Below are 27,586 nucleotides of genomic sequence, written 5' to 3' on the forward strand. Positions count from 1 at the left end.
TTCTTTTACTTTCTTTACTACCTCTTTTTTATTCAATAACAATGAAGACAAAACCTATCAAGTAATATACTGCAAATTAATAACAAAAGTTACTCAACTCTGTAACAAAATATTAAACTTTTAATGTTGTGTCTTTTGTTAGAGATTTTATCTATATCTCATTTCAAAGCTCTTTCTAAGAGTTTTAGCATTGTATATAACAAAAACGTTTTAAGTTATGATAAAAAAAAATGGCTTGTTTAAGGGGCTTCTGTAGCAAATTAAAATCAAACATAACTTAAATTCTTCCTTTTCTATTCATATGGGGACTCTATATATAACTAGCTGAGATGTATCCAACTTCATTATATCTTTCATATTCAAGTTATTAAATGTAAAAAATAAGTCATATATAAGTGATATACAGTAGGCGACGCTTAATATGATCACTTTAGGACGAATATAGCTTGATAACAATAACCTATTGATAACAGTAACCAAATAGAATCAAAAACAGATAAAATTATGATTTTTTTTTTCAATTAAGAAGCGTTGATTAAAATTACAATGACTCAACAGAACGCAGCTTCAGGTTATAAACTAACTAAATTAGCAGAATGAATTATAGCTCTTTTTTCCATTGGTTACACCATCCATAACGATTTTTAACCTGCAAAGTAATGGCTGAGAAATATTGCAATAAATCTGCGGCATTTCCGTGACTCATCACGGGCAAATTGTCAAAACGTTTTAAATTGTCAATTTTTTCTTTGAAAGTTAAGTAGTTGCACTTTTACTTCATCTCTAAAATGTTTGACCATTTAGAGTGAAGTTTTTAGCGTTGATAAGCTGGGACAAAAATTCTGCTTTACTAATAAAAAGGTAACTTTTTTCCCGGAAGCTACTTGTCATGATTTGCCTTTGTATTTCTGTTGATTAAGGAGCAAAAAAGGGAAAAAATTTAAGTTTATGGAAAAGTGAAAGAACTAAACAATGGCACTGATTACAATATCCAATTTTTTTAACACATGTTAATACAAGTGTTTTCGGACTTAGTGATTCTGATAACATTAACCGTGATCACTTTTAACGGCATCTACTGTAAAGCTAGTGTAAGAATATTAGCTTCTTCAATTTTATATTATTCTTAAAAATTCAATTCTATTCATTAACAGTAATGTATAATGCATTTTAGAATAAAATGAGGCATTATCAATACTTTATTACTAGAAAGAGGACATTTGCGGTATACCTAAAAAGACTAGCAGTGGTCATTTTGACCGCCATGCTTAAAAGGTTGGAAATTATTTCTGTTCAGGATTTTTAATCATTGAAAAGTTTTGTTTTGATACATCATGTATTAATTTAAAAATTTAATCATATTATAACCTGTAAATCAGTCTTGCAAAGCTTTTTTTTTCTTAATTTTTTGTTTGATCTAACGAAATACACATATGTTGCACAATCGATTATGAAAAGGATTAAATTTGCACAAAATAGAGGATATTTTCTAAGCATGTAATAACTAAGTAGTATTTTCAACCATTGTTTTCATAAATGCATAAATATTGCAACATGCTTACATTACTCTCTTTTACAATGTTTAAATACTCATCTTTATCACTTTGCCTGTACATGAGCCACAAACTGTTTTTTTTTTTTTTTTGCAATCAGAACAAATGTTTGTAGTTTTGTTCTTGACAGTGTTCTTTTTTCCCCAATGTAAACTTTATCATCTGTAGCAAATTGATCTATGAAGGTAACTTGGAGGAAATATACTTTTTACAGAGTTCATCTACTTAAAATATATATTCATGACAATCATTGAAACAGTAATATCCTTGTAAATGATCCTAGCATGGATAGCTGCTAGGTCGGGAATATTTTTTAAAAACTTGCATCGGCCAGATTTAGTAGAATATTTTCGAGCCATCTGATCAAGCACTTCTGCACTGCATTTGTGGAGTTGTAGAAGCTAACAACTTTGGGTTTCTTCTTTCTGTTGCCTTGAACTTCAAGGGTAGGGTGCGATGTAACTAGCAATAATGCATTTTTGTATTACTTCTTTTGGTATGACATCAAAGTAGTATTATCATGCTTGATCATCTTGCTTGGATACAATTCAGATTTTTTGTATTTGAAAGATTCAAAACTTGATTCCATTTGGTTGGCTTTTTGCGGCATGTACTGTGTAAATGGGCAGCAAGCTTTGCTGGGAAGCAATTATTCATCTATTGTTATGCTTTTACCTGCTTTATAGCACAACAGATAATTTTGAATGAATGTGTTCCAAACTTGTGATGCTGGAGCAAACTAATCATTTTGAAGTCTTACAGATCTTGATGTTTTCAGATCAAACCAAATGTAATGCATGATTTCTTTGAATCTGTCGTGAGTCATTGTTTCATTGTAAAAGTTCAGGCTCCAAGATTCAGGCCATAAGTTGGTTACTGAAATTCCTTGGAAAATAAGTGCTACATGAGCTTATAGTCAAAAGATAAAAGTTTCCTACTCTTGAAAAATTTCTAACTTGACCCTTGCAAGCATTGACGGGCTTCCTCTTCCATGCATTGCTGAATTTTTTTGTTTATAAAAAGTCTTCATGCACTTGTAAAAGTCATACCAGTTGCATGCTGGATGGCAAATGAACTTGGCCCAGGCACTTCTTTCAACACATTGTGCTGCAGCTGTCTTCCTGTAAGGGGTCCTGATGAAGCTCTTCTCCTATCTCTTCAGTCTTTTGTTGTTTCTTTTCTTTCTATCTCTCACTTTGAGAATTCTGTTTCTGAATTTTTCCCCTTTTTTTCCGACATCTGACCCTTTTCCCGTTTTTTTTTATTGCTTTTGATATCTTGCACATCAGTGTGTTTCAGACAAATCCTGCAGCAGTTGTAGGAGTTCATTTTCCTATGTTTTGTTTACCTGCAGTCCTTCATGCCATCATGAAGATAGTTATGTGACTGGGTACTTTAAAATTATTGAAGGAAATAAATGCCATGTTTCAAGCAAAGCTCGTGTTCTGGTGCACAAAAGAGTTCAGCATAAGTTTTTATAATCCACCTGTTTTAAATGTACTCCTTTTTAGATCCAAAAGAATAAATATGTCCAGTCTTATGCCTTTTAAATTCATCTTTCTCAACTTTGCCCCCTGTTCTGATAGCAGAAAAAAGAAGCATATGACCAACATGTGTTTTGCAATTCCTGGTGGTTCAAAAAACTGCACCTGACCAGCAGGTGCTACTCAAACCTGCTACCAAAAAATGTTAGTCACCATAACAACTAACTAAAATTCTTAGTGCACATATATGATAACAGAAAAGTGAACAAAACCGGATGCATAAATAAAAGTTCCTTGAGTGGTCAAAATGACCATAAATCATTTATAGGACAATAATAAACCAAAAAAAAAAAAACTTTTATAAGATATTAATAAATAGTATAAGAAAAATTAATGAAGGAAAAAGAGTTATAAAAATCAACGCAGCAAATATGAATATTTGAAAACCATTTCAGATCAAAATGACTGCTTCCATCTATCTAGTGTTAAAATGTTTAGTTCAGAATGAAGTTTGTTCAGGTTTATTTTGTTAGTATAATGTTTTTATTATAAATTACATAACACTAAAAATGTGCTTAGTTCTGTTTTCAGTTCACTGGTCAGAAAAACTACATTTTTTTGTAGCAAACTATAATTACTTTATTACAAATGTAGTTAACTACAACTACTTTTTATAAAATGTAGTGACTACAAACCACTTTTGAATTGTAGTCGCTACTTTAAAAAAATAATAATAATAAACATACATACACACACACCATTTGAGAAGAGAAAGAAAAAAACAAATATGGTTTAGATTAATAAATTAGCTCATTCAAACATGGAATATTAAGATTTTTTTTTTTTTTTATACCAATGTGTCATTTTAAACCATTTTTCAACAATTTTTATGCATACATTTTTAAATTTTTTTCTTGGCAGCAAATATTTAATTCATGAAGTGAAACTTGGCTTCTTAAAAATGTAAGTCAATGCAGTTATAATTTAATTTAAATTTTACATACACATTCACATACATAAAACTGATTAGATTTGAAAAACATCTTTTAAACAGAAGAGAAAAACTTCAGTTTTCATTATAGGAATTAATTGTACAGGAACTCATATTTTGTAGAAACTATTGATTTAATTTTGAGCTTTAAGCTACTGGTCCGAGACTGGACACCATTTCCTTTTTACTCCACGGATAAAATGAAATAAAAACGTTTTTTTTTTCAATACTACCTAATTTTCTCCAAAACTGGAAAAAGTAAATAAGTGACTTTTATTTTGTAAATGTATCAGCACTCAATCTCTAAAACAGCAAAAATGAAGGCAAATGAAAAATATCCCAAGCCAGTAGTAGTACTCATTATTAAATATCAATAAGTAAGCTATCCAAAATATAAAACATGACTAAGGTTGCTTAACTTACTTCAATAGGCAATTTTAAATTTTATGCGGATAGCATTGATACTGAAAGCTTTTTGCTCAAGGGGCAAAATTTGCTTGAAACGGAAAAAAAAATCTGTTTTCATACTTTTCTATAACACTAATTGTAAGCCGACCAGGTTAGTTCAATATCATCATCATACCTTAAAAGCGGGTGACTGGTACAATTTTAGTACATTTCTGTCTGTTATTATTCAAGATTCATTCGAAAAAAATAAAGTTGGTTATTATTATAGTTTAGATCCTGGGCTTTCGATTCCGACCCTGAAATAATTTCAAACTTTACCAACACCTCCTCCAGAGCAGTTTTTCTTTGTACTAGTCTCACCCTCTCATTGCAGGTGAGAATAGTACACCACTTATTTCAATGTTTTCATATTGGTTTTGATGGTTTGTACCATTCTCTACCTCTCTTAAATTTTATCGGGAGGGTTGTAGATGTAAGTTATGTTGAAAATTGAACTTGGGAGAATCAGGTACATCACATAAAACAAAGGAAAAATCTTCAGGCCTTTTTGGTTTGTTTAGCTGACTAGGCCCAGGATTTCCAACTGTATCAACCTTTAGTGCATCCACTATGAAGTCCTCTACTGTACATAAAATAGCAGAAGAAAAGTCGCCAGTTTTTTTTATTTTTGTATTGCATTTCATTTTGACTATAATTGCTGTACCAGACTCACCCTCTAAATCGGAAACTTTACACATTTGTAACTGTAGCAACATCAAAATATTTTATTTTTGAATGGAAATTGAAGGTAACTTTCTTTATGTAATATGAAAGAGAAAGGTACTTATGAAATCATGATTCCTTCTGCACGAAAAGTCCACCATTATAAATTTCCAAGCTATCTACAAACACATAGTACCAGTTACTCAAAACAAATAAATTTAGAATTACCAGGTTATTCAACTGGCAGGCCGGTTTGACAGTAATAACAGCTCTTTCATTACCAGAGAAGGTTGTACAATAGTTCCGATTGAAATTAGGATACCCAAGAGTGCACTACAAAAGCTTATTACGTCAAAACTGGGGTATGTATCATTCTCACCCTCCAAACCCCATTCTTACCCGCTTTTACAGTATATCTTTGCTAATATTTATAGTAACTTCTATATTTGGTGAAGATTGGAACAATAATCCCTTTAAAATCTAAAATGTTCATCCACGGGACATTTTTTGACTGCTTGAAAACAAATATGCTACTAAATTGGCAGTTATTGCTTATTTTCTTTCTAAGCCATGCTCTATTCAATGAATATTGGCAAAATATGAAAATTATGATGCCAAACAAACTAATAGCGCCAAACCAATAGAACATATGAAGTCAAAATGATATGCCCAAGGTTAGGTCATACTTTTATGAGTCTTACTTCTCATTGCGTTCACTGATGTACTAGCATAAGATTTGTACTAGTCAGATTAATTTGAACCTTGTTTCTTTTTTTAAAAAAACTTTATTTAAAAATAGTTTCCAGAAATCACTGCAAACTTTTTTCTTTTTTTTTGCATTGTGCTACTCACTACACTAAGTTGTTCACAACACTGCAAAGTACAGTGAAACCTGTGTAAGTTGACCACTTGCGGTGCAGTACTTTGGTGGTCAACTTATAAAGGGGGTAATGATTTTTTTTTTTTTTTTTTTTTGTCATTTCTTGCACCATGTATTCATTTTTTCACTAATTGACACTTACTTTTTCCGTTCAACTCACTTTCATTGTTTAACATTACTTTGAAACAATAATTTAAAATGTTATTCAAATATTTTTAAAAAGTTATTTTCTCGGAATGACGTATAATGTGTCATGTAAATTTAAAATTTCAGTAAATTAATCAAAAAAAGAAAAAAATTGTTGTTTATAAAAAGTTATTTGATACTAACAGTTCATAAAAATTCATAGCAAATCAAAAATAACAAATTTTTCGCTTATTTTTTTTTTCTCATATGCATTTAATACATTTAAAGCCATGATGATCTACTTTGCAACAAAATAAATCCTTATTGAAGTTTGGAGCACTTATTAGACACTAGTTTTGGAAATTCCATATGTGTCAGCTAATTTTCTCTGGATTTCTCCCTTTTCAATCAATTTTAATATTTCATACTTTTTATCAATCTCAAGTTCAACTAACTTTCTTTTTGAAGCCATTTTATGTAAAACTATATCAGAAAGAGCAACAAGCTTGACTCTCAGAATGAACATGAAAATGAAAATGTCCTATTTCTTAATCCCTTGCACCAGAAATACTGCAATGCAAGTAACTTTTACTCTAGCACAATTCCAGTGTTGCCACAAAATATTGCAACTGGAAAAAAATACTTTGTACTTTTCTACTGACACATGCTTTCATTGAACAGAGAGTACAAAAGGTAATCTCAAATAGAACAACAAAAGAAAAACAAGTTTGGAGAATAAAAGGGTTCTTAGTAATTTTCCAATGTGGTTAAACTTACAAGGAGTTTTAGTTATGCTGCTGTTTTATTTAGTTGGTAAAATACTGATCTGGCATCAAAAATATTCTTGGAAAGCTATAAAAAAATAATAATAAAATAATTTGCTAAATTAAGTTTTAAAAAATAAACCAAGTGGTCAACTTACAAAGGGTTTTTTACAATACTCCAAACCAAATTTGGGGTACATTAGTGGTCAAGATAGACAGGCGGTCAAGATAGAAAGGTGGTCAAGTTACAGAGGTTTTCCTTCATTATACAAGATAGGATTAATTCCGTTCCTGACAAAAGCGGTCAACATAGACAGGTGGTCAACTTTACAGGTTTTACTGTACTGAAAAAAAATTTGCTACTGCAGTAGCATTGCTATTTGTAGTGCACAACTTCCGGCCACTGTTTCAGTTTGAGGCTTTTTTTCTTTTTTTTTTTTTTTTTTTTTTTTTTGGTGTTATAGCTCATTAAGTTTGAGATAGATTTACTGTTATTATGAATATAATTGAAATTAAATATAATATTGAGGCATTACAGTATTTAGTTGTGATTAAAATAAGACTCTGTAGTACTCCTGCAAACTACTTATTTTCTGCAAACAGGAAATATAATGTTAGCTGTTATATCAATCCGAAATATATTATTTCTAAATTAAAGTCTGAATTTATTTAGTTATTCAAATTATTCTCTCAAAACCATTCTCCCATCTTAAAATTTTTCGTTCTTGTCATCAATAAGTAAAATATTATAATGTGTGTGTGTGGTTAAGGAAAAAGTTAAAATACAATGTTTTAAAACATTATTTAAAACCTTTTTTTTTTTTTTTTTTTTGTATGTAATATTAAAGCATATTCTAAAGGCTTTAAAATGGAATGTGAAGCCAAATCATAATCCTAAGGCTTCATGGTAAATGGTTGCAAAAATGAGATATGTACTCACGGTGTTTAGACTCAAGTAAATACAAAAGGTAAGGTGCCAGTATAATAAACATGCTATAAATTGTTGTGTATCTTATTTTTTATTTCTCTAGAGAAGATGCACTTCTGAACAATGTCCTTGGATTTTCAATGTCTTTACTTGTGAACTTGAATGGATCCTAGTTGCATATTTTAATGTAATATTTTGTGATGTTAAGCATTTGCAACAAAATATTATAAAGTAACTTCAAACTGAATATGTCATTCTTTTCACTAAATGGAAATAATTCTTTGCCTTGACAAATGAAAATATTGTGCTGAATCAATTATTGCATGTGAATCAAGAAAAAATACTACGTTTCTCTTATATTTCCCTGGTTAGGTCAGTTTTTAACTTAATTCAAATTTGCACTGAATATCTGTACAAAAGAAGAGTGAAAAAAAATTTTGTAAGACCTAAAAATGAAATAAATGTAATAAGCAATGTACATTTTCTTAAATATTCTTGTTTGTACTAGGGATTTTAAAGAGTAAAACTGTATCTTTTTCATGTTACATCATTGTTCATGTTGTCTGGAAAAGGAATTATTTGGATATATTAATAGTTCAGGTTTAATTGAAATATAACATTCTATGACAAAGAATCTCTGCTAATTTCAATAACAATTCAGTTTTAAACTTAAAATGATGCATAACGCACATTCCTGGTGAGAAAGTACTTGTTCATGCTGATTTAAAAGTAAAACCAGTTCTGAATCTATGCTACTTCTAAAAATCATGTTAAGTTTAGAAAAATAAGAGATAAACATGAGCTAAAAGCTGTAAACAAGATGTCGTTGGAGTAGAATGTCTTCTGTTGGTGCATTTGTAGCTGAAGAATGTAAGAAACAAATATGAGTTAGGATTTAGATTTTGTTAGTTACTACTGTATTCAAGTGGCAATCGTATGACATGACATGCCTCTAGTGGTAGATTCATGGCAGGGAGATTTTTGTTGTTGCAAAACTTAAATGTGTCCCTTTATTTGGGCTAAATCAATTTCAGAATTTGGACTGTTCAGAATTTCTTCTGAATTTTTCCCATTTGTTCCATTCAGTATCATCCACAACATCCTGAGAGTGGTTCAAAAATACATGTAAAAAAAGAAGTTTCTCCTAGATACCAGGACACCCCTCAATATTTTTAGACTTGTTGATAGCAATATACTGGAAGAATTTTAGCTTCCTATTTCAACTGAAAGAGGGTGCTCAACCTCCTCCCTTAAACTTCATCAGTATGGAAAGGGTGGGTTAAAAAATACATTGAAATGAAAAAACAATGCTACATGTTATAATGTACATGAGTATTATGCATATACATTGCAATAAAATAATTATTTACAAAAAAACAGCTGGGAGAAATTAAATGTTTCTAAATGTGTGACATTTTCTATGCTATGGCTGTTAGATTGAAAGGTCATTGAGCACTTTCTCAAAATTTGAGTAAGAAGCTAAAACTTTTACAGCATAATACTATTTGTAAGTCAAAAAAATTAGGGGTATCCTGGACTCTAAAAAAAGTTTCTTTGAACCACCCTAATCATCCTGTTTTTATTATTTTTTGGCATTTACATTTCTTAAGAACTAATTCGATTTTATATATCTTTTTATTTATGTAACTATTTCTTTTTCAATAGGCCTCAATTTGCTTTGCTAGATGAATGCACTAGTGCAGTGTCAATTGATGTAGAAAGCCAAATCTATCAAGCTGCTAAGGATTGTGGGATCTCGCTGTTAACTATTACTCATAGACCTTCCTTATGGTTAGTTTTTCTATAATGCATACCTGCCAACTCCTGGATTTTGATCATTTCTCTTGATTGTGTATAAGATGTAAGGAGCATTTGGTTGAACTAAGAAGGAAAATAAAAAATTCTTTTATTTCCTAACTAAGAACGAAAAATACGCCGTAAACATCTACTGTATTTTTTAATGATCTACTGGATTTTTTTCGCAGTAGATGTTGGCAGGTATGATAATGCAACTATTTTTCTCCATTTGAAATCTGCCACATCACCTAATATTTAAATTATTTTTTTAAAACAATTCATAAGTTAATGCTTCCATATTTTTTCGTAAAATAAAGTTGAAAACCTATATTTTCTGAAATAAAGATTTCCCAACATTTTTTCAAATTTAATTCTGAATATAAATGTAATATTTGACTTTAAAATAGCATAAAACGTACTTGAATGTAAGTTGGTTTTATCTATGATATTATTTTGAAGCCTTGATGCCTTAAAACTTAAATAAAAGTTATATGCTTTAGATAAAGTACCTGATTTTTATTTTGAAAAACTAAGTTTAAGAAAAAGCTTAATTTTTGATATTTTTAAACTTGAACTTGATCTTTGCTTTCTGAAAACACAAATCCTAACTGGAAAATTGTCTGCAAATAATTATTTTGCCTAACTCACCCTTGTGAATAAAGAATTAAATTTATATGCAAATATGAAACAGACAAAAAAAAGTGCTTTAAATCATTCAATTTTTTTTTTACAATAACATATAGTTTGCTTATTTTTCACCAACTGAAGAAAACTGCCAAAACCTTTTTTTTTTTTTGACACGTGCTTTATAGGCTTTTGAAGAAAGGCTTTAACAGAAATAAACTGATTTTTTTTAAAAATTCCCTTTAAAAAAAATAATTAATCAACGTCAGCAGTTTGAAAAAATTTCTGCAGAGCCAAAGATTTTCTGCAAACGCTGTTCGCACGTTCGTTTATATTATGCAAGACTGATCTTTGCACAGTTCATTTTTAACATTTTGTAAGCTTTTATTTTTCAAGAAGTTTCCATAATTTTTTATCTTATTCATAGCTTTCATATTGTAAATAATAAGTAATTAAATGAAGAAAATGCTTTGTATAATTTGTGCTATAGCTGAGGAGAGTTGAAGGAGCACAGTAAATTGTGATCATTTTTGACATTTAAAAAAATATTTTTCCAATAAGAATTTTTGTAATTGCATATTAGCTATCATAATGGAATGTTAGCATATTACAAATGTCTCAAAATTTGGGAAAATCTTATGAAAATTTTCAAGCATTGTTCATTCACTTAAAGTCAAAAATGAAAATTCAAAATTTTCTAACAAGAAATCTTAACCCACTTGCAGTTGGACAGTCCCAGAATTACATGTCAAATGGACGAGATATGTCGTCATAAATTGCAAGGTGGTTAAATTCTTTGCACATTAGTTTTTCTTAATTGTTGTTTAATTTAGTTTCACCTTTAAATACATGTTTCATTTTATACTTTGTGAAATAAGGAATTGAGGCTTTATGCATTTTCCAAGTAGATTTTTAATAGATCCAGTTATTTGAATAAATCCTGATTTATTCAAATAACTAACTTTATCTTCCATTTGAAGGGTAACTCATACTTTACGAAATCTTATTCTTAAAAACTTAGTTTCTTTGTTACTTAATACCATCTTGTTGTCAAAGGGAATTTCTTATGCTGATAGTTGTAATATTGTATTATACATCATATAATCCTTTGACAGCCCATGATTTGAAATTATTTTTAACAGATTTTTCTTTTTTTAACGTACTTTTCCAAAAAATAAGATTAAGGATATTGCAGAAGCAGACTATAGAAGAATCAAAGTTTTTATTTTAATAAGTGCAGTTTCTATATTAAAGCGATTTTCTATGTGCCAAATATATTTTTTTTAAAGTGTAAAAACAACAAGTTTCTGCTTAAATCAGAGGAACAAAAAATGTTGATAAAATCAGAAGAGTTTAAAGTTATAATTCTATCATTCTTGAATTTTTAATATTTTTTTTCTAATGATTTTAGTCAAAATATGTTAGTAATTGGGCAATTTTACTATTAAAAAAATGAGCAAGTTTAGCCATTTCACATTTTTAAAATTTTCACCAGATTTTTTTTTCTTTAAATATTTAAGATAACAGACATTAATTCATTTTTTGTGTAGAAAAGTAGTGTATTTTTAAAGTCTGTAATTTATGAAGCTGCTAAAAGTACCACTCAAAGTTAGTGTTTGAAATATGTTAGACATCGTAAAATACATTATGTTTCAGAACCTGCTACAAAAAAGGACTGCCAGTAATAATCCATGTCCTACATCTGTGCTGTAGCAAACATTGCACATAGAAAAAACACATGGCATTTTAATGCAGCAATTTTAATTTTCTTTGTGCATGATATTAGTAATCGATTTGAAAATTTTTACTATTATTAAATCCTAACTTTGACAACTTGATATAGTATTTTTACTTTTTTTAGCACTTGTACTTCACCATTAAACCAAAATATTCTATTCAGACTGATGTCATATTATGAGAACTTTTTTTTCTATTCTTTCCAAATAAGTTTATTTTTTGCACATTTTTATTTTTTATTTTGAGTAGCTTAAAATATTGTTTAAAGTTTTTCATATTTTTCGGTCTATCATCAATAACTAAAGAACTGTTGGAAATAGACCATGGCATCTACATGGTCCTCTGTGTGGTGACCAGAGCAGAATAGCCCAATGTAGTCCATGTGTGTCGTAAAAGGCGACTAAAATGGACACCCGATCTAAGGTGTGCGGCACTGTACTGATGGATGGATGACATCTGGGTTGTATGATGTCTAAATGGACCCCTCGAGAAACCGTGCGAAACCTCGTTGTAATTTGCCTTGCACTCGTAAAGGGTGGTTGTAGGGGTGTTGACCTTTTACCATTGCCCAGTTCTCAGCTCCTTTGGAGCTGAATACTGGCTTGTAGGAGTGAACCAGCAACCTTGCTGCTGGAGGAGGTGAGGTTGTGGGTCTGCAACCCATCACTGGTGAGGAGACATATCTGTAACCCACCGACACTGCAATAGGGGGACAAGGGGTACTCATTTATGCACAAAAATGTAACAGCTGCAGGAAAGAGAGGGGAGGCTGTTACAGATGGTGAAAGTCACTGGGTCAGCCATTCCTGAGAAGGTAGGAGAAACCAAACAGCATCGATCGGAGGCTTCAACACCTTCCCCTGCACAAACTTCTGCATCTTTATGAGTAAGGACTGGTCAACCACAGTCCTATGCTCAAGCAGTGCGCATGTATAAGATGGCTGCTGTGAGAGAAACCTTCCCGTCGAGAGGTTATCTCGTGATGATGTTGAACATATTCAGCTTGTCTTTCTAAGGAGGACAGACCTAATTCTCTCTGAGGATCACATGCCAGATATGCAATAGGCTTCTTAACAAAAATAGTATTAGGAAGACTTTTGGTCTTCTTACTGGACTTGACACCTTAAAGCCGCACCTTGCTATAATGGGTGTCAGTAATGATTCAATTTGCAAAGGTTACCTCTTTAAGGAGGAAACTATTACTCACACCTTGTGTGACTGTGAAGTGTTTTCTGCTTATAAATTTGAACACCTTGGTCATCATTTGCTTGAAACATGCAAGGTTCATGATATTCCTCTTAGGTGTTTGCTGAATTCTGCTTCAGCTATTGGTCTGTTTTAAGACTTTTATTTGAGGACTAGTACAATAGACCTGTGGTCACAGTGCTTGGTTCGGTTGAGTCCCCCTTTCATTCATTTCATCTACATGGTCTGTCAAGAAAGTAACATTGGTGACTCCACTACAAAACCTTTATTGATCTGCCGTTTAAAAAATATATATATATACAGTAGAAGACCGTTATAGTGCCAACCTGTATAATGCAATTCTCTATAAACCGCACTGTTTTTTAGAAGTAAACAATAGGTTTTGAAATCTACAAAATCCCTCTGTTTTGCTTTGCAATCATAAAAAGTAATAGAAAAATTAAATTCTGAAACAGTTTTTCATCTTCCCATCATAATTCAAAGCTTTTAAATGAAAATTGATACTCACAGTAAACAGGAAATACTAGATGTCTCTTGAAAATGCAGCTGTTATGCAAACCATGAAGCTTGCAGAAGTGCAGGATTTTGATTGTGAAACATATTTATTTGTGATTAACTAATTGCAATATTGGTGCTTTGATACTCATTGCAGATAAAACTCATTCTGAAGTGCTAATATATAGATATATTCTGTTTGTTATAGATATCTAGTTTCAAAATTTGTGAAATGATCTATATAACGCAAAAACCTGTATAACGCAAAAGCTCTTGTCCCAAGGTGTGCGTTATAACGGTCTTCTACTGTATATATATATATATATAAAGGTTTCAAAACAGACCTCTCTTGTGTTGATATATGACTTCTAAAGGAATTTCCAGGCATGAGGAGTGGCAGTTGACCTTTTTTGGAATGTCCCTCAGAACCTTGGTACGAATTGGTGTGACTTTGTCAAATGTCTAAAAATGGTGTTCTTTCATCTAAGTTTTCAGGTAATGAGACAAGAATAGGTTGAGAGAAGCCATGTCAGAACTGTAGGGTGACTCTGGAACTGTTGACACCTTTGAATATCTGCCAAGAGATGGGTGACAAGCTTCGCCCATTTTTCACACCTGCAGATAATTCACTGGAATCACTTGAGCAGCACATTTTGGAATGTTCCAATTCTGTGTCATCCAAGGAGGCTGTTGGTAGCCTTCCTGAGCAAAATCCATTGCTGACCTATTCACGTCTTTCAAAAATAGTTTGTTTTCCTAAAAATCCCTTGTAATGGTACAGAAGACTTGCCTTTCCTTTAAACAATTATTCCCAAAGGACCTTTTTATCTCTTGAAAAGTGATGAACAAATCATGATGGCAATCTTTTGCTTAATTGACCATGGCTTGTGCTGGTGATGAAAACAACATTCCCAAAAATGCCTGTCCTTGCGTTCCTGATGGTCAAAAATATTGCTGGAAGTGATTGAAACCTTTGTGTATATTTTAACTCTTTGATCAATAAATGTATTGTTATTGACTTACTGAAATTACTTTCCAGGCAGACCATGTATGTTTATTTGTGCTCTACATATGTATCTTCTATCATGTCCTAAAGCATTTAACAAGAGCATTAACCTAAAGCTCATCACTGCTATTCCATGCAGTTCTGTATTATTTAGAACTCTGAATGATCTAATAATTGCTTTACTTTTATTTTAAGATTTGTCGCTCTTTCATTTGGTCACTTTTTTTAAACTCTAAACTCTACTCAAGGTTTTAAGCATTTTGTGGGTTTTTTTTTTTTTTTTTGTTATGCAGAGCTTTTTTAAGGATTGCATCTGGTTCTATTCAGGTTCCTTTCTTTAAGCATCATCATCATATATTTCATCATTAATTATATCATATTAAATGAATGATATACCGATGTTTTGATCCACTAAAATTGCAATTTACTGCAGACACGTGTTTCGGTGTTACAAGGAACACTTTTTTCAATGCAAAGAAGTGTGAGCTTTTGGATGAAGCGTCGTCCAAGAATTTATTTCTCTTTCAAAAATTATATCAAAAATAATGTTATTGTGCGTTAAAAATACTTTAGTACTCTGGAGGTTAGAACTCTGGGGTGTTGTTGACAACTCAAGAATCATCTCATCTTGCATCTTTTGTGCGCTATACCACATCAGCTAAACTCCTGGAACTGTTTGAGTGGATTTTTGTTAAATTCAATATGTTATGCACTTCCCCTGAATTAAAACATCATATATGGAGTTTCAAAGTTATTGTGATTGATTGAACTCTGCCAATGTTTAAAATTGCCTGAACATCATTAGTTTAGCCCCTGTTGATAACCTCATTGATTAAACTGCATCTGCTTTTGTCATGACTCCAAGAAAATACAAACATCAAGAGAGCCAGTGTAATATTTTGTTCATATTTTTCTAAGTACTCATACTTTTTTTTTGGTTACCCTGATTACTAAAGTTGCATCGAAGCAGGCGTTTGATTTCGTTACTAATATTCTAGTGTATCAATAACAGCTGAAGTAATTACTTCTGTTCCTATTATTTAAAGAAGTTGCTCAATAATTTTTCCTGAAGCTTTTCCAGATTGGCAGTCAGTGAACAGTTTCACTGTCTGCAATATCTTCTAAAAAATTCTGTCCCAGTAAGCACTCAAAGGGAACATCAGCTGAGGATTTATTTTTCATAACTTTTATCAATATTTTCATTGTTTTTTAATCTAAGATGAAAAATAAATTATTTGTTTATGTTAAGTTCAGATGGATCATGCCTTATGCTTTGGAGTGTTATTGTCAAGACAGTAGCTGTTGAAAGTCATAAAAATTCCCATTTATGTATGTGAACTAAAAATGTGTTGATCTTGTAATAATGGATATGAAAACTTCAGTTGGTTCCGTGTTTAACGACGCTCTATTTAACAACTTTCTCTAATCAGGGACAGCTTTTGACAGTCCCAGATGCTCCACTAGTTTTAAAAGCATTTTATTTAAGGATGCATTCTACTTTAGGTTGATTTTTTGTGGTCCCTTGAAAGCCCTTAAATAGAGAGCCAACTGTATTTTTCTATCAACTTTTATTTATGTATTTATTATTAACATTTATTCAAATTTTGGAAACTGTTGAATTTTCAAATTTTTGTAAAAGTTGTGACCCCTTCCACCCCCCCTTTTTTTTAAGTCTGAAAATTAGTTTGGAAGTCTGATTTTAGTCATAAATATTAATGGAAGGATGCCCACGTAAATTTTAAAAGTTCATTTTAAGGACAACCTTAGTATTATATATATTATTGCCATATATTGCTTACTGTAATAATCACTCTTTTGGGTAAAAGATTCTGTGTAAAATTGTATTTGTATGGATATTTTTTCTTATTGCATACATTAATAATCTAAACTCAATTCAATGTTTGGGAAACTGCATCCATATTTAAATCAAGCTCTTTTTATTTATTTATTTTATTTTTTACTTCTGCAGGAAATTTCATACTCATCTTATGCAATTTGACGGTGAGGGTGGTTACAGCCTTAAACCTCTTGATACGAATACTAGACTTTCTTTACGAGATGAGAAAGAAAAGTTAGAAGCTTCTTTAACTGGTGTTCCTCAGATGGAAAGAAGACTGAGAGAATTGTGTAGGCTTTTAGGTGAAGATTCTGCGGTGATGATTGATTCTTCATCAGTATGTCCTCCAGCTTCTGCTTCTCCTGATAAAAATATTTCTTCAGACAATAGTGATACTTCTTATGATTCTCCTGTTATGGTTGAAAATTTATCTGATTAAAACAGTAGTGAGCTCTACAGTTTTAAAATTTATTTGTTGTTTTTCATCTTGATAAAATAGTCTAAAATTTTGTTTTGCTAAAATAGTGGTTTTAAAATACACAAGATTATAATTATTGAAAATTCAGTTTTACTTTGCAGAAAGTGTTTTTCCTCATTTATGTTTCTAAAAACATGATGCAATATATCTTGTTATGGAATGAATTTATTGTTGAGACATGATTTTCTCTTGTTAATGTATATTTTTTTGAAAGTTTAGTATGTGAAATATTGTTAAGTGAAATAGTTTCAGTTAAGTGAAATATTGTTTGTGTATATATAGTCTATGCATTATGTTTATAGTAAAATTATAGTATTTATTCTGAATATTTTTTGTAGCTGAAAGTTTCTGGTAAACTTTTTTACACTTTGATGTGTGCTCGCTTACATCCGTAAACATTTTTTGTAAATTGATCTTTACGTTATTTTTTTAATAATTACATTGATTTGTTTTAGGTTTTCTACTTAAAACAGAATTTCGCACGCTTAAATACTAGTTGGTCAAAATTTGGGAGAGGGGAATCATAAAGAACATAATTTCTTCATGAAAGTGCTGATATTTTTTATTGCATAGCGAGTTTCAATGAAAAGTACATTTTATTTTCATGCTAAAATTAAAATCTGGTTTCATTATCAAAATATTTAACTGTACAAATTTGTTAGCTTGTTAAATTTTATTTAAATGAAATGAACTTTTTACGATATGCTTGACACAATTAATTTTGACCTGCAACCAAGTGATGTCAAAAATTAAAGCTGTTGAAACAACTATTTATTCATCTAGCTAACACTATGAGGATCTGTTTTGTATCTTTTGTGATTAAATTCTTTTGTAATTAAAAGTTCCAAAAATCCATTCCTCATTAAGCATTTTTAGAAGTTCTCTAAATACTAAATTTCTGTAGCACATGATATGAAATAGAGGAAAATTTTCCAGAATTTTGTGTGCTATATATCTCTTAAGTTTTTTATTTTTTTAAATTGGCAAACACAAAATACGATTTTAAATTTTGTTCGTCATTTTATTTTGTTTTGCAAACTGCCTATTTTAAAACAATTCATGAATCAAAACATAAATATAACTTCTGGAAAACTCATCTCCATTCCATATTACTTTTTTATGACAATTTATAATGGTTGCGAGTTTTACTAATGAAGTCAAGTGAGTCCTTTCATTTTGAGATTGTTTTTTCATCCAATCTGTAACACACTGTTTACATTGACAAAGAAATCACTCTTCTCTGTGCAATTAAAAAGCCCCTCTCTTTGAGTGGATTTCGTTCAACAAGAGTAGTTCTGTGTCAGCAATGCTGTTAGGGTTTCAGAAAGGTCAAAAAAAAAAAAAAAAAAATCTATAGGAAATATGATTTTGCTTTTCTTGTTTTGTTCTTATCTTTATACAGACACCTGTCATATTACTCTTTCATGTAGGGATGTTTTTCCTGTGAAATAAATGTATTTTACTGAACAGACTCCTTTTTCAGAAGTGATAAGGATCAAGATTTTTAGATGATTATGAGATATTTATTTTGATGCTCAATCATTTTTGTTATGCAAGTTGTTTTTAACACTAAAGTGACTACTATCTTAATTGAAACACCAATTCAAAACATATAAATGCTTATGATCCAGAACATGTCTGCAATTAAGTAACCTGATCAATGAAATTGAAGTCATAGTCAAGAAATTCACATTATTTGAAATAAATTTTCCAAAAGAACTTTTGCAACAGAAAAAGAAAATTTAAAAAAATAAATAATTAATGATGTAAAAAACAGCTGTATTTTAACAGTTCAAATGTGCGGGAATGAAAATGTCCCTTTTTAGTAAAAACTTAAGTGAAAAAAAATGCCATTAAAAGTTCAGACTCTGGTGGTGTTAATAAATTTTTTGCCAAACAAATGACTGGATGGACTAATTTTATCACTGTAATAATATAGTTGAAAATGAATCATCCAAATCAAAAGTTTTTTTTTCAAGACAATAGTGACAAAGTGCATGACAAGAATTTCATTACCTTAAATCCAAATCATTAGTTGCATATATCGTTATATACACATTATTTAATTAAGTTACGATTTACCACTGGCATGTATTTAGAGTACAACTCTCATAATAATGTGTTGTGTGCAGTAATTTTTAATTAACGACACATTTCTGATAGTTTGAAAAAGTAATTGGTTTGTATCTATACTAATAGTATTAAGAGAGAGGGTGGATTTTTGTATGTTTATATGTTCAAGGTAATCTTCAGAACTATTGCACCTATTTGAAAAGTTCTTTCAGTATGTGAAAGATGCTTTCTTACTGAGTGACATAGGCTATAAATTATGCATATATGTACTTATACTAATTTTTCAAACCAGTAGTTTGTCTTGCCACCAGTTTATGATTTGTACCGTTTTATTCTTATAAACGTAAAATCCAACACCAATTGTCCCACAGCGTCAATGACAGAATAGTCAAAAAGTCTGTTTGAACTGAATGCTGAAGGGTGGGAATACATGACTGAATAAAAAATGACTATATCAGCATAAGAACCGCACAAACCATTACATGCATTTGAGGCTGCAGAGTTAAAGGTGTATAACATCCCATTAGCCTTGGACTTTACAAACCATTTCGAGTTGCAGAATGTTTATGCATCAAAATTTATTTCAATGAGATTTGCATCAAGCAAATTAGTATTTGAATTCATGTAGATAGACGATAAAAAATCTGTGTTTCTAAAAGTTGTAATTTTGCATGCATTTTGGGCTATCCTCTGAGGTACTTTTATCTATACTAATATTATAAAGAGAGAGGGTTTATTTTGAATGTTTATATGTTCCTGGTAATCTCCAGAACCACTGCACCAATTTGAAAAAATCCTTCACTATATAAAAGATGAATTTTTACTGAGTGACATATGCCATAAATTAAGTATTTTTGTCTTTTTACTAATTTTTAAAACTAATATGTTATCTGTGCTACCAGGTTATGTGTTGTACTGTTTTGTTCTTTTATACATAAAAACCATTTCCGAATGAATAATTATGTCTGGTAAAAAGTTATTTTTGGGCAATATGCTGACAAAGAGAGAAGATATAATGTTGTCAGCTTAAGAACCATCAAATGCTCTATGTGAATGTTAGGCCATGTTTCTAAAAGTTACAATATTTCATACATTGCTTCAGGTATTATGTGCATACTAAAATGTTTTTTGGAAAAAAGTCTGCTATTGAATTTACTTAAGTTGTGTTTAGTTTAGAAAGTTCTTAAGTCATAGAGTAATTGCATATAGTTTCCTTTCATTTGCAGTTAAGAGTTAAAACATTAACAAGCAAAGAACATTAAATACGAAAGAAATTACCAAAAAAAGGAAAAAAGAGATAAAAATGATTTTGAGAGTTATTCTTCATGATGACCATATTTAAGCGTTTGAAACAAAATAATATTTTACATATATCCCATCCAAAAAAAGAATTGCAAAAACAAAAAAAAGTAAAAAAAGCAAGTTTTTTGATGAAAACGAGTAAAAGAGGTTAAAAGACATCCTGGGATTGGATAAAACTTGCCTCTTAATAGAATATCCCAGATTTATCCTGCTTTGCTAATCGGATTTTTTTTTCATTTAATACTCCTTTTAGAACATTTTTGTGGTTCAATAATTTTCCAAAGTCTTTTGACAGTTAATGGACAAATCTTGCCAACATGTCAAGCAGTATGAATAGAACTCTGACCTTTAGAGGACTATACTCTTGGAAGCTAACCTTACTTTATGCATACAACTTTTAAACTCAGCTTCTAAATCCAGAGAATTTTTTCTAACAATTTTACTATAAAATCAACTTTTTGATCTTTTTGCTTTATGGCAAACATTAATCTCTGTGACGACATATTGCAAGGAGAGTGTTAAACAGATAGGGAAAAAAAACAGAAAAGACCATGATTGTATGAAGTGAAGAGTCAACAGGGTAGTTTTGTTTGCCAATGCTGTAGAGAATCAAAGAAAAAGATTCTGTAAGGACAAGATGGATACATGATTGCAACCTACTGAATGATTATGTTTCTAACCATGCAACCAAACTGAATGAACCTGTTTAAAGGCATCTCCTTTTAGGAACTCTATACGATTTCTGTAGCCCATATTCATTCTATTAAAATTAAAGGCGGTATTCCAATTACGGTACGAATTTTTAATTTATCTTATGTTTACAATAGAAATGGACCCCCCAAGTAAAATCAATATGGGCTAAAATGATTTAGAGTATTATTCTTACAGTACAAGCAGCAGGTCAGTCCGTTCATATTCTTTGAATTCCCACTGTCCTTGCACATTTCCATCTCCAATATAAGTAAGTGCAATTTCCATTGAAAATTTCTTGTGCCATTACCATCATCAAAACTGAAGGTCAAAGGTACAATTATGCAGAGTACGACGTCACATTTATTTAGATTACATTGTTTACGGGGAAGTAAAGTGTAGTCTCTCTTGATTAGGAAATGAAGTGAATTTATTTCAAAACCTCATAAAAACGGAACAAAAAATGTTGCATCCCATCATTTTTTAAAACCAAAAAATCTGCATAATATTTCTTTAAAACAGAATTTTTCAACTCAAACAAGTTTGGGGACGGGACCCCAAGTAGTCTATATATTATTCATCTAAAAATTCATTTTTTAAAATAGTCGTCTCAGTGCTGCAGTAAGACATCTAATCCTGGGAATAATATTATGATATTCTTTCTTTGAGGTGGCAATATGCTTGGTTTGCCATTTGAAATAAAACTTTCTTCAAAATGTTTGTTGTACCATAAATATCTTAGAAGCCACAAGAGAAGGCATGTAATTTGAAGACATCAGTAACAAAACCTCGTTAAATACAACATTGTGATAATTTGATCATCGCTCACCTTTTGGTTGTACGTATTTTCAATGCAAACATAAATATTATTAAAAGTGTGGCTGAGTGACTCGTAAAAAAGCAGTAATTGTGCATGTGAAAAAACAGGTTGTGGCAAATACAGTCTTGCCCATGTGAGTATCTGACGGAAAAAAAAAGAAACATTAAAGAGATATTTATTGGCACGGATTCAAACTGGCGCCATTCTGATTAACAGCACGACACAACAACAAACCTAGCAATTCCGCCTTCCTTTTCGAATGCTATTCATTGAAAGAATGCGTAATAAAAAGCAGCAAAAAAAGCTTTTTGCCAAAAAAAAAATAAGATCATGCGTCTATGTTTTGTCATTAGCCAGCATGATACGATTTGAAATTATTCGTAAAACATGGAATTTGATTGAAGAATGAGTAAGATCTCACTTAGCGATTGAAACAAACGTTCTAGAGAAGTAATAAATTCGATTGAAAATAAGTGTTTTTATTTTTGAATATTGAACAATATCCCCTTTAACCATTACGGCTTAAATGCCCGCACATGTTTTTCTTTTAACCAAACACTGAAAATTCAAAACCAAAACCAGTTGAACTGAGTCTGTCTTTTAGGTGTAAGTTTTCGAAAGTGGACAAAATGTATTTTTTCTTTTTTTTTTTTTCAGCCGAAAGCAGAGAAGTAGAAAATGATTTCTTACTAATGAAGTTGATAATAATTTTAATGTTTTATATTGTATTCGAATAAATAATTAATGGTTTACTTGGTGAAACTCGTAGTTTCAATTTGGCGCAGTATTTTTTCATTTGTACAAAAGGTCAAACACTGCTGTTAGAAAAATCTACATTTCAGCATACAATGAAAGTGTTTTTCTGCACAAAAAGGATTCCCTTGAGGTAAATCTAATACTTTTTTATGCTTACAATATGCTTAGTGGTCTGGATGGCGTTGAAGCTTTTTAAAAAAGGATGAACAGCCTTTGATTAACTCTCAACTTATCTGAATGATAACTGTAGCCTCCATAAAGGAGTCGAAACACCAAGTAGGATTCCCATTGCATTTATTTTATTACGTGTGTTATCTGTTGTATGTTATGAGTACATGTAACGTGTAACATGAATGTAAATTTGCTATCATGTCAGACAGCCCGAGCTTGACCGAAGTTCAGATAGTTTATAGCCGAACGCTCTACCAAAAAAGAATTATCAATTTAACGTAACAACTAAGTCCAGAGCTTTTAAGCTTAATTTAAAAAAAAAACTCACACACAGGTTAATTTGGATTTTTTTTCTTGCCGAAAGCGACACAAAAAATTGGAAAATTGTATTAGAACATTGCTTTAAAAAAAAATGCATAAGAACTACAGGCTGCATCAAGGTTTTGCAACAGCAAGGGGCGTTTCCGAAAACTTGATTTTTAGACCGTAAGTCTATTTTTCTTAATTAGCTGGCCTGATAAGTTTTTAAATGAGGGGGGAATTTCTTCAAGAGATAAGAAAGATCTCGCATACTGACAGAAAAATAATCCACAGAAATAATATATAAGATAAGATATTGAAGAGAAGTTTTTTTATTTTTGGAAATTTTTACAATTTGTTATTGCAGGCTGCTTGAACCGTTATGGCTTAGAAGCAGCACATGTTCATCATTTAACAGCACGGTTAAAATACAAAATTATTTGAACTAAGTTCTTTTTTAAGCGCATCTTTTTGAATGTAGTAAAAATGTGATAGGCTATTTGTTTTTTGCAAAAAGAAGGGGAAAATATATATTTTGCCCTTCAAATTGAAGTAGTAATTTTTTTATTTGTACAAAGAGTCAAAAACTTATATTATCAGAAGAATCTATATTTCAGTGTACGATCTATTATTTTTTCCTGAACAAAAAACACTTCGATTGTAGTCTGAAATCTTAAACTTGATACTTATATTTTCGCTTACACTATGCTTTAATTTTCTTACCGGAGCCAAAGCTTTAAAAACAAAACAAAACAAAAAAAAAGCCTTACAATTATGAATCAGTTTAGTTTTCAAGCACATAATAAGGAAGCAAGTTTCTTTTTCTCAAAATATAAATTCAGATATTTATTAAAAATTAAACTGTTTAAGTCGTTATTATTATCATTAATACAGTCAAACTCGCTTGTAGCGAGCCCTGATCTAACAAGAACCCGGATTTAGGGAAGAAATCAGAAATACTTGGTTGGTACAATGTTACACGTATGGGAGCACAACTCGCTTTTAAGGAGCAAACCCTGCTTAAAACTAGCTATATTTTTGCGATTCATAAATTTCTATTGACATCCAGCTCATCTTGTATCTTTTTTTTTTTTTTTGGGAGGGGGGGGGAGGATTTTCTTCAGTACTCAAAATTCAAATGAAAATTAGTGACAAGTCATAAATCCCGAAATCAAGCGATGACAGCACTTTTTTTAATTTGTGGAATAATGAAGCATTTAAATATTATATGTATGAGTATTCCTCAAACACAATGACACAAGCAACACTTTCAGACAGTTCAAAGCCAATTAACCAACTTCTTTGGTGCTGTACAGAGATTTTTAAAAAATAAGAGAAAAAGCAACTACTATGATGCATTTTAATGTTTTTTTTCTTTCATGAACTCGTTTTTTACGAGCGCTGGGTTATAACGAGGTTATATCAAGCAGCAAAAGCAAATACTACGGTCCCTGTGCACTCTTTATAAACGAGTTTACTGTATTATTTTTCTTCAGTGCAGAATATTACTACTCATTTGTTACTCTTTACTTACGTGTTGATATTTCATACATGTGTGTGGTTCAGACTTTTTCTTGCTGAAAATTTTTAAATTTATTTATTGCAAAATATTTTGGGATATCAATATAGATCATCCTAAACTGAAAATATAATTTGATTACCAATTGTCAATGCATATGCCATTTTGAATTGACTCAGCACTTAAAATTTTCCTCATTTCAATTGTATCATTGCATGGATATGTTTGAAATATGCAATTGAAGAATCCTGTTATTTTTCTATTATGTTGTTAATTCAATAAGACATTTTTCTTACAAATTGAGTCGTTTCAAAATTACATATGCATAGTTTATAGCAATGAAATGTTTTGTTTTTGTTAAACTTGCTATGCATTGTCATACCAAAGATGAATTCATTGCTGTTAACAATTTTCTTTCATTATGAAACTTTATCATAGTTTTAAATGTTCATGTCTTGTTTATTAAAACCATTTTAATATTGAATATAAAATTTTAATTTATTTAGGCTTCAAGTGGTTCATTAGACGTATGGGTAATTTATTTTGGTTATTCATGCTTGCGAATTCAATATTTGAAACGTTCATAGTTCTGTGAAGGGAGTTTAACTGTTGTCTGATCATAAAAAGCCAGATTCTGAAGTAAACTTCTCAGGTGGCACTTTCAAATAAAATACTGCTACCCCAATCAAATGTCAGTTGCTGTCTGTTTTCCTTAGCTGAGACCTAGCACAAATTTTTGCCTTCTTGAAGTGTACTTTTATTTTATCAAAATAGGGAACGAAACCTGGAAGTAAAAGGTGCAAAATAAAATGTTCAGCAGTTCTTCCAAAGTACTATTGAAAAAGACAGAGATAGCAAGTGCGGATGGCAAGTGCCCATCCTCAACCTATCGCCCCTTTTTTAAAATGGAATTTATCTTGAGTGGTAGTCTTTGCTTTCATGAATGGATAGTAAGTTTTATGTCTTTCTTTTCTTTTTTTTTTTTTAACATTTTATTATCACTGGTTCAAAACAATTGTGTAAAATAATATTCATGTTGCTATTTATATTAACTGAAATTAATTTCTAGAATAGTTGATGTAATTTATCAAGCAAAAACTGTTAGCAGATTGTTGGGAAAATTTATCTTGTCTTTGTTTTACATAATTGAAATATTCCATTTGTAATTTTACTATTTTTTAAAAAATGCTCCATTACTCTTTCAACTTGTCTAATTTAATTTTTTTCTTTAAAATTCCTTCATGTACTGTGGAATAAAGTCTGATATCATTAAGTAGTTATTCATTTTTATTCAATTAACTGCAGATAAATTGTTACAAATATTTTTTATTTGTTTTTAAAGTACTTCAATTACTGCTCTCACTTAATTATTGCCGACCTCCTTGTCTAGTGGTCAGAGAAGTCGTGACTGAGGATAGGGAGGTTCTTGGTTCAAATCCCAGCTCAGGAATGGATGTATTTTCTCTCCCCTGTCCTTTCTTTGTGTGAATGTATTGTTATGCTATGAATGGTTGTCTTCCCTATAAACGGGCCCTTATGGCATTTGTGTACTGTGGAAGTCTGACTTCTCACCAAATTATGGTACAGTTGGAAAAGTGAAGCAGCTCACCCCCTAATCGACAGCCTAACTGGCACGCGACAACAACTTACTTGTTGCAAGCATTTATTTTCACTCACGATAAACATGTCTTTTTCCTTAAATCTGTTTCATGTTACTTTAGTAATTAATCAATTATAAGAAATACTTTGGCATCATTTTTGTAATTGTGCTTTGTACACAGTTTTCATGCAAAATATTTTTCAACAAGCTATTACAGACAGTTTTATTTTGTGTAGGAGTTTTATTTTGTGTGTGACAAAAGTTAACTTTTTCATGTAGCACCATATAAGAAAGAGAGAGCAGTACAATTTTGTGCATTAAAATACTGAATACTTTTGTAGACATAGAGACTACTCTTGTTTTTCTTGATAACTTGAAGTCATTCCAAAAAGAGATAAGCAAGTTTGAAGAACAGATCCGGATCCGGGTACGTGGTAGGCAGCAAGCACAAGCACTCAGCGAGCCAGTGGAGTAGTGTGACAAAGTAGATCACTTCTGACATCTAAAGACCAAGTCTTATTTGAAAAATCGGACATTTTAAAAAATTAATTAAAAATTGAACATTTTGAAGTAAAAGTTTTACCTTGCTACATGTTATTAATATCTTTTTTATTTTATTTTTATTTATTTATTTATTTATTTATTTTTTTTTTTTTATTTTTTTTTTTTTGCTCATTCTATCAACTTTAGTGACAAAGTCATACTTTTGACAGATGGAAACAACCCCATTACAGTGAAACCTGTGTAAGTTGACCACTCGTGGTGCACTACTTTATTGGTCAACTTACAGAGGTTGATTTATATGATAAGGGCTAATTCCGTGTCTGAAAAAAGTGGTCAGCTTAGACAGGTGGTCAACTTAAAAGGGTGGTCAACTTCACAGGTTTTACTGTATTAAGAAATTTCTGCACACTATTATTAAGAAATTTTTGGCACCCTTTAAGTGGTTTAAAATGTCTCGTCCAGATTCTTTTGATTTTTTTTTTTTTTTTTAACTTTATAGGCAATCACTAAACATAAAAATTTGGTCAATTTCATGTTATTTGTTTTGTAACTAGAACAATTGGCAAAAATCTTACAGCAAAAAAAATTATATATATATATATATATATATATATATATATATATATATATATATATCTCAAAAGTCCTGATAAAAGTTAATTGTGGATTAAGAGATTAAATTAAAGCTCTTCTAACTAAAAAAAAAAACACATACCTATGCTGGAATTGCTCAATTCTATTCCTTGCTTAAAGATAACTTGAACTCTGATGGGAGATGGGAGAATATTTCTGTATAAGAATTTGATGCATCAGAGTCCTAAAAAGAAAAACAAGA

The 27,586-nt window shown here is 30.7% G+C and overlaps 2 protein-coding genes across 3 annotated transcripts in view; one reads left to right on the top strand and one right to left on the bottom strand.

Moving 5' to 3' along the window:
• Nucleotides 1-17,013, top strand: part of LOC129231778 (ATP-binding cassette sub-family D member 2-like) — a 56,847-nt gene extending 39,834 nt beyond the window's left edge. Inside the window, exons 9-10 of the mRNA XM_054866143.1 lie at nt 9,502-9,627; nt 16,671-17,013. Coding sequence (XP_054722118.1) covers nt 9,502-9,627; nt 16,671-16,977 — 433 coding nt within the window. The 3' untranslated portion in view covers nt 16,978-17,013. The remainder of the gene's footprint in view (nt 1-9,501; nt 9,628-16,670) is intronic.
• Nucleotides 17,014-26,633: 9,620 nt separating this feature from the next.
• The window catches only part of LOC129231779 (protein fantom-like), a 35,224-nt gene continuing 34,271 nt past the window's right edge, over nt 26,634-27,586 (bottom strand). For both annotated transcript variants that reach the window (XM_054866146.1, XM_054866145.1), the window contains exons 20-21: nt 27,467-27,568; nt 26,634-26,749 (exon numbers count right to left, since the gene is read on the bottom strand). In XM_054866146.1, the coding sequence (XP_054722121.1) occupies nt 27,488-27,568 (81 nt within the window). In that variant the 3' untranslated portion in view covers nt 26,634-26,749; nt 27,467-27,487. The remainder of the gene's footprint in view (nt 26,750-27,466; nt 27,569-27,586) is intronic.

Source organism: Uloborus diversus, chromosome 10 (genome assembly GCF_026930045.1).
Source record: "Uloborus diversus isolate 005 chromosome 10, Udiv.v.3.1, whole genome shotgun sequence".
Classification (NCBI taxonomy): Eukaryota; Metazoa; Arthropoda; class Arachnida; order Araneae; family Uloboridae; genus Uloborus; species Uloborus diversus.